The following is a 12,725-nucleotide window of genomic DNA, read 5'->3' as shown; positions in this document are numbered from 1 at the left end:
AAAAATCTTAACGGCTCATTTTATATACAAAACTGGCCTAAGAAATTTATTTTACTGCAAAAAATCAACTATACACTTGTCTTGAAGATTCTTAGAATTCTTAATTTCACTTTCATAAATTATTCACTATGAGGTGTTTCTTCAATGAATGTCTTTCAAAAATAATAAAAAGCAACAGAAACTTATTTTTGGAAGCATAAAGACAGAATAATAATACAGATGTCCAATCAGGTACAATGAAGGCACAAGTAACCAGGTGCAAGTAACTTTTTATTTACCAATTCTTTATCGTGCTGCATTCCAGGTTTCATAAATATGTACTTTTTCTCATCAGTTTCGTAGGTGCTATTATTACTACTCTTCTAAGAGGTCTTCAAACATTTAGGTTAAAAAGTTAAAAGTTGGGACTTCCCTGGTGGTGTAGTAGTTAAGAATCCTCCTGCCAATGCAGGGGACACAGGTTCAAGCCCTGGTCCGGGAAGATCCCACATGACGCGGAGCAACTAAGTCCATGTGCCACAACTACTGAGCCTGAGCTCTAGAGCCCAGGAGCCACAACTACTGAGCCCACGCGCCACACTACCAAAGCCCGTGCACCTAGATCCCGTGCTCCACAACAAGAGAAGCCACCGCAGTGAGAAGCCCGCACACCACAAAGAAGAGTAGCCCCAGCTCACCGCAACTAGAGAAAGTCCGTGTGCAGCAACAAAAACCCAATGCAGCCAAAAATAAATAAAAATAAATTTTAAAGTTAAAAGTTCTACATGATCTGAAAATTATAATTAATCATGTACTAATGTGAACTTGAAATAACCCTAGGAAAAAATACACAGATAATCTTTAAAGGGGTATGCAAACCCTAAAAAGGATTCTTTTAACGTGGAAATACTGCTGTGTTTTTTGTTGTTGTTGGGTTTTTTTTGGACAATGTGAAATTATGATACTTTTTTTGAAGATCATGTAAAAAAGTGAAATGGGGGAAAAGAACAAGATTTAAACTTTAAATGCAATGGTTTAAATATCATGGTATTTATTTCACTGCCATGTAACAACAGAAAACACCTTCATATTTTTAACTATTAAAACCAGGTATGAGAGCTTCCCTGGTGGCGCAGCGGTTAAGAATCCGCCTGCCAATGTAGGGTACACGGGTTCGAGCCCTGGTCGAGGAAGATCCCACATGCCGCAACTAAGCCCGCGCTCCCCAACTACTGAAGCCCACACGCCACAACTACTGAAGCCCGTGTGACACAACTACTGAAGCCCATGCGCCTAGAGCCCGTGCTCTGAAACAAGAGAAGCCACCACAATGAGAAGCCCACACACCGCAATGAGGAGTAGCCCCACTCGCGGCAACTAGAGAAAGCCGGCGCACAGCAACGAACACCCAACACAGACAAAAACAAATAAATAAATAAATTTATTTTTAAAGAAACAGGTATGAAAATCTCCTAGCCCAAAGCCTCGTACCCGATGTTTACCACAAAGTCAAATTTAAGATCATATATTCTACTATAAAACACAACTACAATCAAGTACACTGTATGCTAAATCAAATAAAGCTGAGAGGGTAAGAAAGATGCCTTCAGTCTCAATGTCCCTTTAAGGGGGAAGAAAACGACTAGCAGAGTATCCTTTTCCATTATTTTTCTCCCAGTTTCTCTAAAATCAGCACTGCCCAATAGAACTTTCAGTGATGATAGAAAGTTCTTTACCTGCACTGTCCAATAGGGTAATATGAGCCACATGTGGCTATGGAGCATTTGAAATGTGACTAGTCCAATAAAGAAACTGAATTTAATCTTATTAAATTTTAATTAATTGAAAAAACCATATATAGCTTATGGCTACCATATTGTATCAAGTACAGCTCTAGATTATCTATTTTCTCTGATTCCTTTTTAGTAAAATGAGGCCATTGAAAAAAGAACTAAAACTTTTCAATTAAGGGAGAAATTCAAATGAGGCTTCAGTGCCAAGAGACTTAGCTATTCCTTAAGGAATTAGCCAGCAGTCGAGACAGGATACTCAGAGTTCTAACCCTCTGAGGTTTGAAAGAGGCAAAAGAAAATTCAAAATCCACAGAGAGCAATGATATATTCTAAAACTACCTTTTTCCTCAAAGCAATAAATTTGGGGAAAAAAAGGAATACAGTTAAAGTATCATAAGAGATCTCAGTTCCGGAAGTCAGCAGTTGAGAAATGCTGTATTAATGTGTAATATCTAATTAACTATCTATTATTTGTGCCTGGTTCTCATGTTCTATTAGCAACAACAGAAGCTCCAACATTAGAGGATTTCAGCATATGAACTAATGATATAAACACAAACACCTAGAACTCTTTTGGTTAAGGACAAAGACACTATTATGTTATCACGTTCTTAATAAACAATGCAAAATTTAGTAAATTTGGTGTTATTTCATTTTCCCTTTCTATAATTGATTATAAAAGCAATTTGTGCTGGTGTTGGAGGTTGGTCATTTATATAACTTCATGACCTCATTCATAACTTTTTAAGTAGTCAATACTCAAGAAACCATTTATTTTTTTTGGATGAGCTCTTGGTGAAAGAGAAAACAATGTTCAAAAATGACCAATCGGGCTTCCCTGGTGGCACAGTGGTTGAGAGTCCGCCTGCCGATGCAGGGGACACAGGTTCGTGCCCCGGTCCGGGAAGATCCCACATGCCGCGGAGCGGCTGGGCCCGTGAGCCATGGTTGCTGAGCCTGCGCGTCCAGAGCCTGTGCTCCGCAATGGGAGAGGCCACAACAGTGAGAGTCCCGCGTACCGCAAAAAAAAAAAAAAAAAAAAAAAAAAAAATGACCAATCAATATTTAAGATAAAGATCAACTTTGGACTTAAAGACTTCTAACCAAATGGCAATAAAAACAAGATTTACACGTCGGGTACAAACCACATACCAGCAATCTATCACAGAACCAAGATTCTTCCTTCATAAAAGGATAACCAAAGCCAATTCCGTCTTTAACATACTTGTTTGGTAAATAAGCTGGTTTTGGAAAAGTCACAATGCATACCCACAATTGTACAATTTTGATAGTCATTGGAAAATATGTGTATTAAATCCCATGTCTTAAATTTGATATGTTTCACGTATAGGGAAGTAAAAGTACTTTTGGAAAGTGATTTTTCTTTTTTTCTTTTTTTTTTTTTTGCGGTACGCAGGCCTCTCACTGTTGTGGCCTCTTCCGTTGCAGAGCACAGGCTCCGGATGCGCAGGCCCAGTGGCCATGGCTCACGGGCCCAGCCACTCCGCGGCACACCGGGGCACGAACCCGTGTTCCCTGCATCAGCAGGCGGACTCTCAACCACTGCGCCACCAGGGAAGCCCTCTTTTTTCTTTTTTGATTCTTCTTTTTAAAGAACATATTTCCACAAACATTTTAAACCTGGTGATTTTTCAATTCTTTAACAATTCCAACAGAAAGTTGTTAGTAAAATTTAACACTAACAATCCTCCACATTTCTAAGAACAGTCTGTTGGTCTCTTAAGTCAAATAAAAATAAAAATACAACTCATTCAAACTACTCTTCACTAAAAGAACAGTTTTAAAATAATTTTTAAATCAATATACCCCCAAACATACTACTGATTATATGCCACAAATGTATCCCCTGATAGAGGGAATAAGGATGCTTAAAAAAAGAATGTTAGAAGAATTTAACTGAGTATTTTGTCGTAATGTATTGATAAAGATAAAAAGGAACATGGCAATTTTTATTCTAAAACACTTTGCTAAAAGAGGGAGGAGATATGGGGATATATGTATATGTATAGCTGATTCACTTGGTTATAAAGCAGAAACTAACACAGTTGTAAAGCAATTATACTCCAATAAAGATGTTAAAAAAATAATAAAAACCACTTTGCTAAATATTAAAATCTAATACACTCATTTGTGCAACTGATATGTTTGTTATTAAGTAAACAAAATTAAAGTACAAGATGAGATGATATATCAAACAATGTATTTATAACAATGAGATTCAAGGGCATGTTTAAAAGCATTTGTTTTTCTATGACTTCATTAGATGAAATGACAACTAAAGAACCCATTACTTTTAGCATTTCTTAACATAAAAATGCACACATGCACGTTATGGTACTTATTAGCTTGTGTGTTCCTTCCAACTGGACTCTAAACTAAAACTTACCTGCTTTGTTGACTTTTTTGTGCCATTAAAAATCTTCCAAGCTAGCCCACTGCCACCACTGGCAATGTGTCGACCAACATCGAATTCTCTAGTGACAGGATTTCCCATCACAGCACTAGTGACATCAGCTGTTACTTTTGTAACAGTACTCTTCAACTTATTAAGCATGGACTCCATGGCTGCAATTCTGGGTAGTTATAGTTACCTAGAAACAGAGGGGGATAGGAGAGCACAGATCATTTGTTTTTACTTCTTTAAGTATTTATTCATTATTTAGTCTGAAAGCTTAATATACCCCAAACAATGAGCAAAACAATCCTATAGAAACAAAAGCTATATGTTAGTTTTGCCTTCAGAGAACCCAATATACTTGAATGCAAATTTAAGTCTAGGAACTGAACTGTGCTTCAACCTCAATTGTCACAGACCAATAAGAGAAAAGACATATTCACACTGACACTAACATGAATGTTGCTCAACTATATAACATGGTTCATATTATAAGACCCTTTAAGACTTAAAGGGGTGTAGAGGGTCTGAATCTTCACAGTAAAAAAAAAAACTATAAAAAACCTGAAAGGCTCTAATGTTATACTAAGCAATAAATTTGTATTTCATAAATGTTTTGTCCACTGTTGAACTATGAAGTCACTTAAGAATATTTTCTAAACAAAAAGCTAAAGGACAATAACACATGAACAAGCAATAGGTAATAAAATATTTTTCAGATTTTACACATATCTGGTGATGATGGAGGAACAAACACTATATTTACCCTCCCTCCTCAACAACTGGAAACTGGACAAAATATATGAAACAAATGTTTTCAGATATTGAACAGGCAGCACAGGCCATGTGATCCCAGTGAGAAAGCAAACAAGGTGAATTCTAGGGTTGCCCCAGCTTTCTGCCTAGAGGCACACTGCAAACCATGGAGTAGACAAAGAATCCCAAGCATAGTCTAACTGAATTAAGGAGTTGAGGAAAGAAACTGGAATTCAATGATGCTGAGATGGCTGGGACTTCTGAGACAGAATTTCAAAGAGAAGGGGGAAGAAGAGAAAAAAAAAATTTTTAAGGCAAAAAAAGAGAAGGGAACGGTGCTGAAAAAGAGCTCCAGAAATTTGCAGGGGTCCCCCTGATGCTTTGTTGAATACTAAGATGCACATACATAGTGTGCAACTTCACCAGGTTGAAACGGAGCAGGACCCTACGGGGCCCTCTCAGGTACAAATACTTTGTGTCCCCCCATTTCTTGTTTGTAGGAAATAGGCTTCATTCAGCCCCCTTGACCTTCCCTGAGTTCCAAAGGGCAAAATCAAACAATTGCTTATCAGGGAATGGAGGGAATGCAGAAACAAAAGAGGAGGAGTCAAGAAACAATAATGCAGCCTCAGGGCAGGGTCCTGGTCCTCAAAGAATATACATAACAATACCTTTGAGTTCTTCTACAGGAACTAAGGCCCGCCCCCACCCAGTTAGAGGATTATAACTTCAGGTTGAGCATGAGATTCCTGGAACACCACCCTGTTACCTCACCACCAACCAAGCAGAAGAAAATCTGCACACAGTGGCAGATAAACTGGACTGATCCCCTCCCCAAATGATTCTCCCTTTAAAAACTTTCATGATCAAGCAGAATCTTTGGAGTTGGGTTTTTGGACACCAGTCTGCCATCTCCTCAAGTTGCTGGCCTCCTGAATAAAGCACCTTTCCGTTCTTACCAGCACTTGCCTCTCAAGTATTGGCTTTCAAGCAGCAAGCAGCCGAACCTGAGTTCAGTAAGAAAGTCAGGCAAGGAACAAATAGCGAGCTGTGAGCTGAATAGTTACAGAGTTCATACAGGGCTGCAAATCTTTTAATTTTTCAAGCTAGAGTGGAGAGACCTCATTGATCACTAAAGGCATTCAGTAGAAACCCCAGAAGGACTATGCCTTGGTACAGAATAAACCATTCTTAAAGTATCCTAAACCTGCCGTAACAAACTAAAAAGCTAGCCTCAAATGATCAAACTAATCATAGATCACTTAACTGCTTACCAGAATGAAACCCAATACTCATGAATGGAGACAAAAATAATTTCAGATACTAAGCGATATAACATTCACAATGTTTAGTATGCAATCAATAATTATCAGACATGCCAAGAAGCAAGAAAATGTGATCATAACCAAGACCAAAATCAGTCAATAAAAACAGACTCCAAAATGAGCTTATAGAATTAGCAGCAAAGATATAAAAAACTATCATATGTCCAAGTGAGACAGGAAGGAAGAGGTCAGGGGACAACAGTTAAAAGAATGACACAGCCAGCGCTTCCCTGGTGGCGCAGTGGTTGAGAGTTCGCCTGCCGATGCAGGGGATATGGGTTCGTGCCCCAGTCTGGGAAGGTCCCACATGCCGTGGAGTGGCTAGGCCCGTGAGCCATGGCTGCTGAGCCTGCACTCCGCAATGGGAGAGGCCACAACAGTGAGAGGCCCGCGTACCGCAAAAAAAAAAAAAAAAAAAAAAAATGACACAGCCATTGAGGATATGACAAAAACTGGTTAGGCTCAAGATGGCAGAAGATCTGACTTCCCGTAGACCTTGAGCCTCATTATATGCTCACTGTAATACACTAGAATGCTAAATGACACACCCACAGGTGCCATGACAGTTCTGAGGCTGACCATAAAAGGCCAAAAAGTGAGTGGTGGCCTAGTTCCTGGAAATCCCTGCCCCTTTCCCCAAATAGTTGAAATAATCCTCCTACTCATTAGCATAAGAAATTATCCAGCCCATAAAAATTAACAACTTCATATCCCAGGGCCGCTCTCACTTTCTGAGACAGTCTGCATTCTGCCAATTTTAATGTTTATCTATCTAAATAAACCTGCTTTCACTTTACTTTGGCTGGCTCTTGAATTCCTTCCATACAGGAAGCCAAGGACCCTCACTTGGCAGCCTGTCCTGGGACTCGCCAGAGACCTGAGACATGACTATTCTCTCGCTTCTCTTTTCTCCTGCAAAACAAGTATTTAGAGGAAAGCACGAACATAATAAAAGAAAATGGAATATTAAAAAAAAATCAAATGAACACTCTAGAGACAAAAATATCTCAAATAAAAAACTCAGAGGATATAATTATCAGATTAGACAATGTAGGAAAAAAAGATCAGTGAAACCTGAAGATAGAGTAAAAGGCTGGGAAAAAATAAATGAACAAAGTCTCAGTGACCTGTGGGACAATATCACAGTCTAACATATATAACTGAATCTCAAAAATGAGGGGGAAAGGGGAAAGATAATATTTGAAAAATAGCCAAAACTTTTCCAAATTTGATGAAAACTATATAGCACCAAGAAATTCAATAAACACAAAGCAGGATGAACACAAAGAAAACCATGCCTAAATATGTCATATCAAATAGCTGAAAATCAGTGATTAAGAGAAAACTCTTAAAAGCAGCCAGAGAAAATAGGCAAATTATATACAGAGGAAAAAAGATAAGAATTTCCCCCAAACTTCTCATCAGAAACTATACTAGGGAACAGGCTGAATAGGGAAAGGCCAGGGAACAACTGAATAAGGTCTCAAAAGAGCTAAAAGAAACTGCTGACATAGAATTCTATAAGCCATGAGGGAAAGAAAAAAAAAAAAACTTTCAAAAATAAATGTGAAATAAAGACTTTTTCATGAAAACCTGAGAGAATTTGTTGCCACCATATATTTACTATAAGAAATATTAAAGGAAGCCCTTCAAACAGAAGGCAAATGATACCAGATGGAAATCTGAATCTACAAAAGGAATGGAGGACTCTGAAAATAAAAATGATGCAGGTTTATAAAAAACTCCTCATGTTATGTTTGAAAGACAGCTGATCATTTAAAGCAAAAATAACAAAAATGTGTTGTGCTTATAATATATGTAGAAGTAAAAATATGATAAAACAAACCAAGGATAAGAGAGGGGAAATGGAGGGAGCTTCCCTGGTGGCGCAGTGGTTAAGAATCCGCCTGCCAATGCAGGGGACATGGGTTCGAGCCCTGGTCCGGGAAGATCCCACATGCCACAGAGCAACTGGGCCTGTATGCCACAACTACTGAGCCTGCACTCTGGAGCCTGCAAGCCACAACTACTGAGCCCATGTGCCACAACTACTGTGCTCTGCAACAAAAGAAGCCAATGCAATGAGAAGCCCGCACACCACAACAAAGAGTAGCCCCTGCTCACCACAACTAGAGAAAGCCCATGCACAGCAACGAAGACCCAATGCAGCCAAAAACAAATAAATAAATTTATAAAAAAAAAAGAGAGAGGGGGAAATGGAAGTATATTTTTGAAATATTCTTATATGTGAGGTAGTATAACATCATTTGAAGATAGACTGTGGCATATTAAAGACATATTATAAACCCTAGAGTAATAACTAAAATAATAAAGAGACAAAGCTAAAAAGTTAACAATGGAAATAAAATGCAATCCTAAAGTAAATTGAATTAATAAAAAAAAAGTAGGAAAAGAAAGGAACAAAGAACAAATGTGAAAAACAGAAAATAAATAGCAAATAGTAAGTTTGAATCCAACCATATAAATAATTACATTAAATGTAAATGATTTAAAATTCCAGTTAAATGGCTGAGACTATCAAACTAGATTAGAAAAGCAAGACCCAACCGTATGCTGTTTATAAGAAACCCACTTTAAACACACTTTACAAGATGATTTAAAACTAAAAAAAATGTGAAAATATACCAGCTAGAGTGGCTATATTAATAACAGGCAGAACAGGCTTCAAGACAAAGAGGGACACTTCATAATGACAGAGTTGTCAACTCTCAAGAAGACATAACAATCCTAAACTCTCAAGAAGACATAACAATCCTATTTAGTGTACACACTAAATAAGAGAGTTTCAAAATAAATGCAGCAAAACCTGACAGAACTGAAAGAAGAAATAGACAAATCCACAAGTGTAGTTGGAGACTTCATGGGTCCTTTCTCAGTAGCAAATGGACAGATAGACCAAGTAGACAGAAAATCAATAAGGACGTAGAAGACTTGAACAACACTAACAAATAACCTGACCTAAAACACTCCACTCTACAAAAGCAGAATGCGTTTTGTTTTCATATGTACATGGAATATTCACTAAGATAGACTATATGCTGGGCCATAAAACAAGTCTCAAAATACTTAAACCTACTGAAATAATACAAAATACGTTCATTGACCACAATGAAATTAAGCTAGAAGTCAGTGATAGATAAATATCTAGAAAAATGCAAATATCTGGAAATTAAACAATACTTCTAAATACCCAAGGGCTAAAAAAGAAATCACAGAGAAAATTTTTAAATATTTTGAAGTGAATGAAAACGAAAAATCTGTGGTATGTAGGCAAAGCAGTGCCCCATAGGAAATTTATAGCTTTAAATGTTTATTTAAAAAAAAAAACCAAAATCAATGGTATAAGCTTCTATCTTAGGAAGCTAGGAAAAAAAGAGAAAATTATACTCAAAATAAGTAGAAAGAAGGAAATAAAGAGTAGAAATCAGGTTTCCCTGGTGGTGCAGTGGTTAAGAATCCACCTGCCAATGCGGGGGACACAGGTTTGAGCCCTGGTCTGGGAGGATCCCACATGCCACGGAGCAACTGAGCCTGTGCGCCACAACTACTGAGCCTGCGCTCTAGAGCCTGCAAGCCACAACTACTGAAGCCCGTGTGCCACAACTACTGAAGCCCGCTCGCCTAGAGCCTGTGCTCTGCAACAAAGAGAAGCCACTGCAATGAGAGGCCTGCACACAGCAATGAAGAGTAGCCCTGGCTGCCACAACTAGAGAAAGCCCGCGTGCAGCAATGAAGACCAAACGCAGCCAAAAATAAATAAATCTATTAAAAAAAAAAAGAGTAGAAATCAATGGAACGACTGAATTTAATGTAATTTAATACTCTATTAAATAGAAAAATGAAAAAGAAAAAAAATCAATGAAGCCATGCTCTTTCTTTTTTTTTAAAGATAAACCTCTAGCTACATTAAGAAAACTTTTAAAAACACAAAATGACCAATATCAGAAACAGAAGAAATCCTACGGATACTAATCCTATATAGAGCCTAAAGATTCTAAACAAATCAGATATCATATTATGGATGATCTTATGCCAGCCAATTAATTCAACAACTTGGATAAAGTGAAAAAATTCCTTGGAAGGTACAACTACCATAACTGAAGAGAAAGTCAGAATAATCCTATTTAAAAGAAATGCAGGGCTTCCCTGGTGGCACAGTGCTTGAGAGTCCGCCTGCTGATGCAGGGGACGCGGGTTCGTGCCCCGGTCCCGAAGGATCCCGCGTGCCGCGGAGCGGCTGGGCCCGTGAGCCGTGGCCGCTGGGCCTGCGCATCTGGAGCCTGTGCTCTGCGGCAGGAGAGGCCGTGGCAGTGAGAGGCCTGTGTACCGCAAAAAAAAAAAAGAAAAAAGAAAAAAAAAAAAGAAATGCAATTCATAACTGCAACTCTCACCACAAGGAAAACTCCAGGCTCGGAGGGGTTCACTGCTGAATATTATCAAACATTTAAGGAAGAAATAATTCCAGATCCATATAAGCTCTTCCAGAAAATAGAAGACAATAGAACACTTTGATGTTCTATAGTCAGTATCACCCTGATACCAACACCAAATAATGACACAAGAAAACTTCATATCAATATACATCATCAACAGGTAAAAATCCTTAACAAAACATTAGCACATCCAACAAATCCAACCCCACAACCAAGTGGAATTTATCTCAGGAATGCATTGATTTAACACTCAAAAACAAATCCACGTCATTCACCATATTAACTGAATAATGGGTAATAGAAAATATATGATCATCTCAGTAAAGGCAGAACAAATTTTTTGATAAAAATTCAATACTCATTCACAATAAAAACTCTCAGCAAACTAAGAACAGAAAGGAACTTCCTCAACCTGATAAATGGCACCTTTGAATACCTATAGCTAATATCACGTTTAAAGTTAAGAGATTAATCACTTTCTCCCTAAATTAGGGAACAAAGTAAGGATATCTACTTTTACCACTTCTATTCACTATTCTAATGGAGGTCCTAGCCAAAGCAAAAAAGAAAACAAAATAAAAGACATTCATACTGGGAGGAAGAAGTAAAATTCTTTATTCTCAACAACATGATCATGTACAGAGAAAGTCATAAGTAATCCACAAGAAAGCTACTGGAATTAATATGTGAGTTTAGCATGATGGCAGAATACAAAAACAATACTTTTTTTAAAAAAGACTATTCTTATATTCTAGAAACAGACAACTGCACACTGAAATTTCAAAAATACCATTTTGAAGGGAGGAGTGGCCAAGATGGTGGAGTAGAAGGAACCTAAGCTTACCTCCTCTCTTGAGCACACCAAAATCACAACAATCTACACAACCACTGTTGAAAAAGACTGAAACCTACCCCAAAAGATCCTCTATAACTAAAGACATAAAGACAGAACCATGAGACTGGTAAGAGGAGCAGACTCACGACATAATCAAATCTCATACCACCCTGGGGGAGCGATCCACAAACTGGAGAAAAATTATATTACCAAGGTTCTCCCACAGGAGTGAGAGTTCTGAGTCCCACATCAGCTCCCCAGCCCAGGGCTCTGGCACTGGGAAGAGAAGCCCCCAGAGCATCTGGCTTTGAAGGCGAGCAGGGCTCAATTGCAGGAGCTCCACAGGACTGAGGTAAACAGAGACTTCACTCTTAAAGGATGCACACAGGGACTTCCCTGGTGGCGCAGTGGTTAGGAATCTGCCTACCAATGCAGGGGACATGGGTTCAATCCCTGGTCCAGGAAGATCCCACATGCCACAGAGCAACTAAGCCTGAGCACCACAACTACTGAGCCTGTGCTCTGGAGTCCGTGCACCGCAACTACTGAGCCCATGTGCTGCAACTACTGAAGCCCGCATGCTCTGGGGCCCACGTGCCGCAACTACTGAGCCTGCGTGCTGCTACTACTGAAGCCCACATGCCTAGAGCCCGTGCTCCACAACAAGAGAAGCCACCACAGTGAGAAGCCCGCGCACCGCAATAAAGAGTAGCCCCCCCTCACTGCAACTAGAGAAGAAAAAAAAAATGCCGCTAAAAAAAAAAATTAAGGAACTAGAAAAAATTTGCAAAGAAAGTAAAAAATGTAAAGGACAAATATTGATGCAAACAAAACAATAAACAAAGCAAATTAAAAAAAATACCATTTCAAGGATGTGAAGTACCTATGGATAAATTTGACAAGACACAAAGACTTGTACAATGAAAATAACAAAAATTTCTGCAAAACATTGAAGATGACTTAAAAACTTGTACAGGAAATGAAAGACTCAATATTGTTAAGGTGTCAATTTTCCGCATCAATCTATAGACTCAACGCACTCCAATCAGAATCCCAGAGGCTTCTGTAGAAAGAAACTGACAAGCTGTTAAAATGTTACTCTGAGAACAGGTCCACTAGATTGTTTAAGGGTCCATGGCCCAGAAAGAAGTTTAAAGTCCTATCACT

The 12,725-nt window shown here is 38.5% G+C and overlaps 1 protein-coding gene across 3 annotated transcripts in view; it reads right to left on the bottom strand.

Moving 5' to 3' along the window:
- The window catches only part of SCYL2 (SCY1 like pseudokinase 2), a 59,879-nt gene that overhangs the window by 39,705 nt on the left and 7,449 nt on the right, over positions 1–12,725 (bottom strand). For all 3 annotated transcript variants that reach the window (XM_060025453.1, XM_060025451.1, XM_060025452.1), the window contains exon 2: positions 4,180–4,384. In XM_060025453.1, the coding sequence (XP_059881436.1) occupies positions 4,180–4,356 (177 nt within the window). In that variant the 5' untranslated portion in view covers positions 4,357–4,384. The remainder of the gene's footprint in view (positions 1–4,179; positions 4,385–12,725) is intronic.

Source organism: Delphinus delphis, chromosome 11, assembly GCF_949987515.2.
Source record: "Delphinus delphis chromosome 11, mDelDel1.2, whole genome shotgun sequence".
NCBI classification, from domain to species: domain Eukaryota; kingdom Metazoa; phylum Chordata; class Mammalia; order Artiodactyla; family Delphinidae; genus Delphinus; species Delphinus delphis.
Note: the sequence above shows the minus strand (reverse complement) of the source record. Positions and strands in the feature narration are given on the sequence as shown.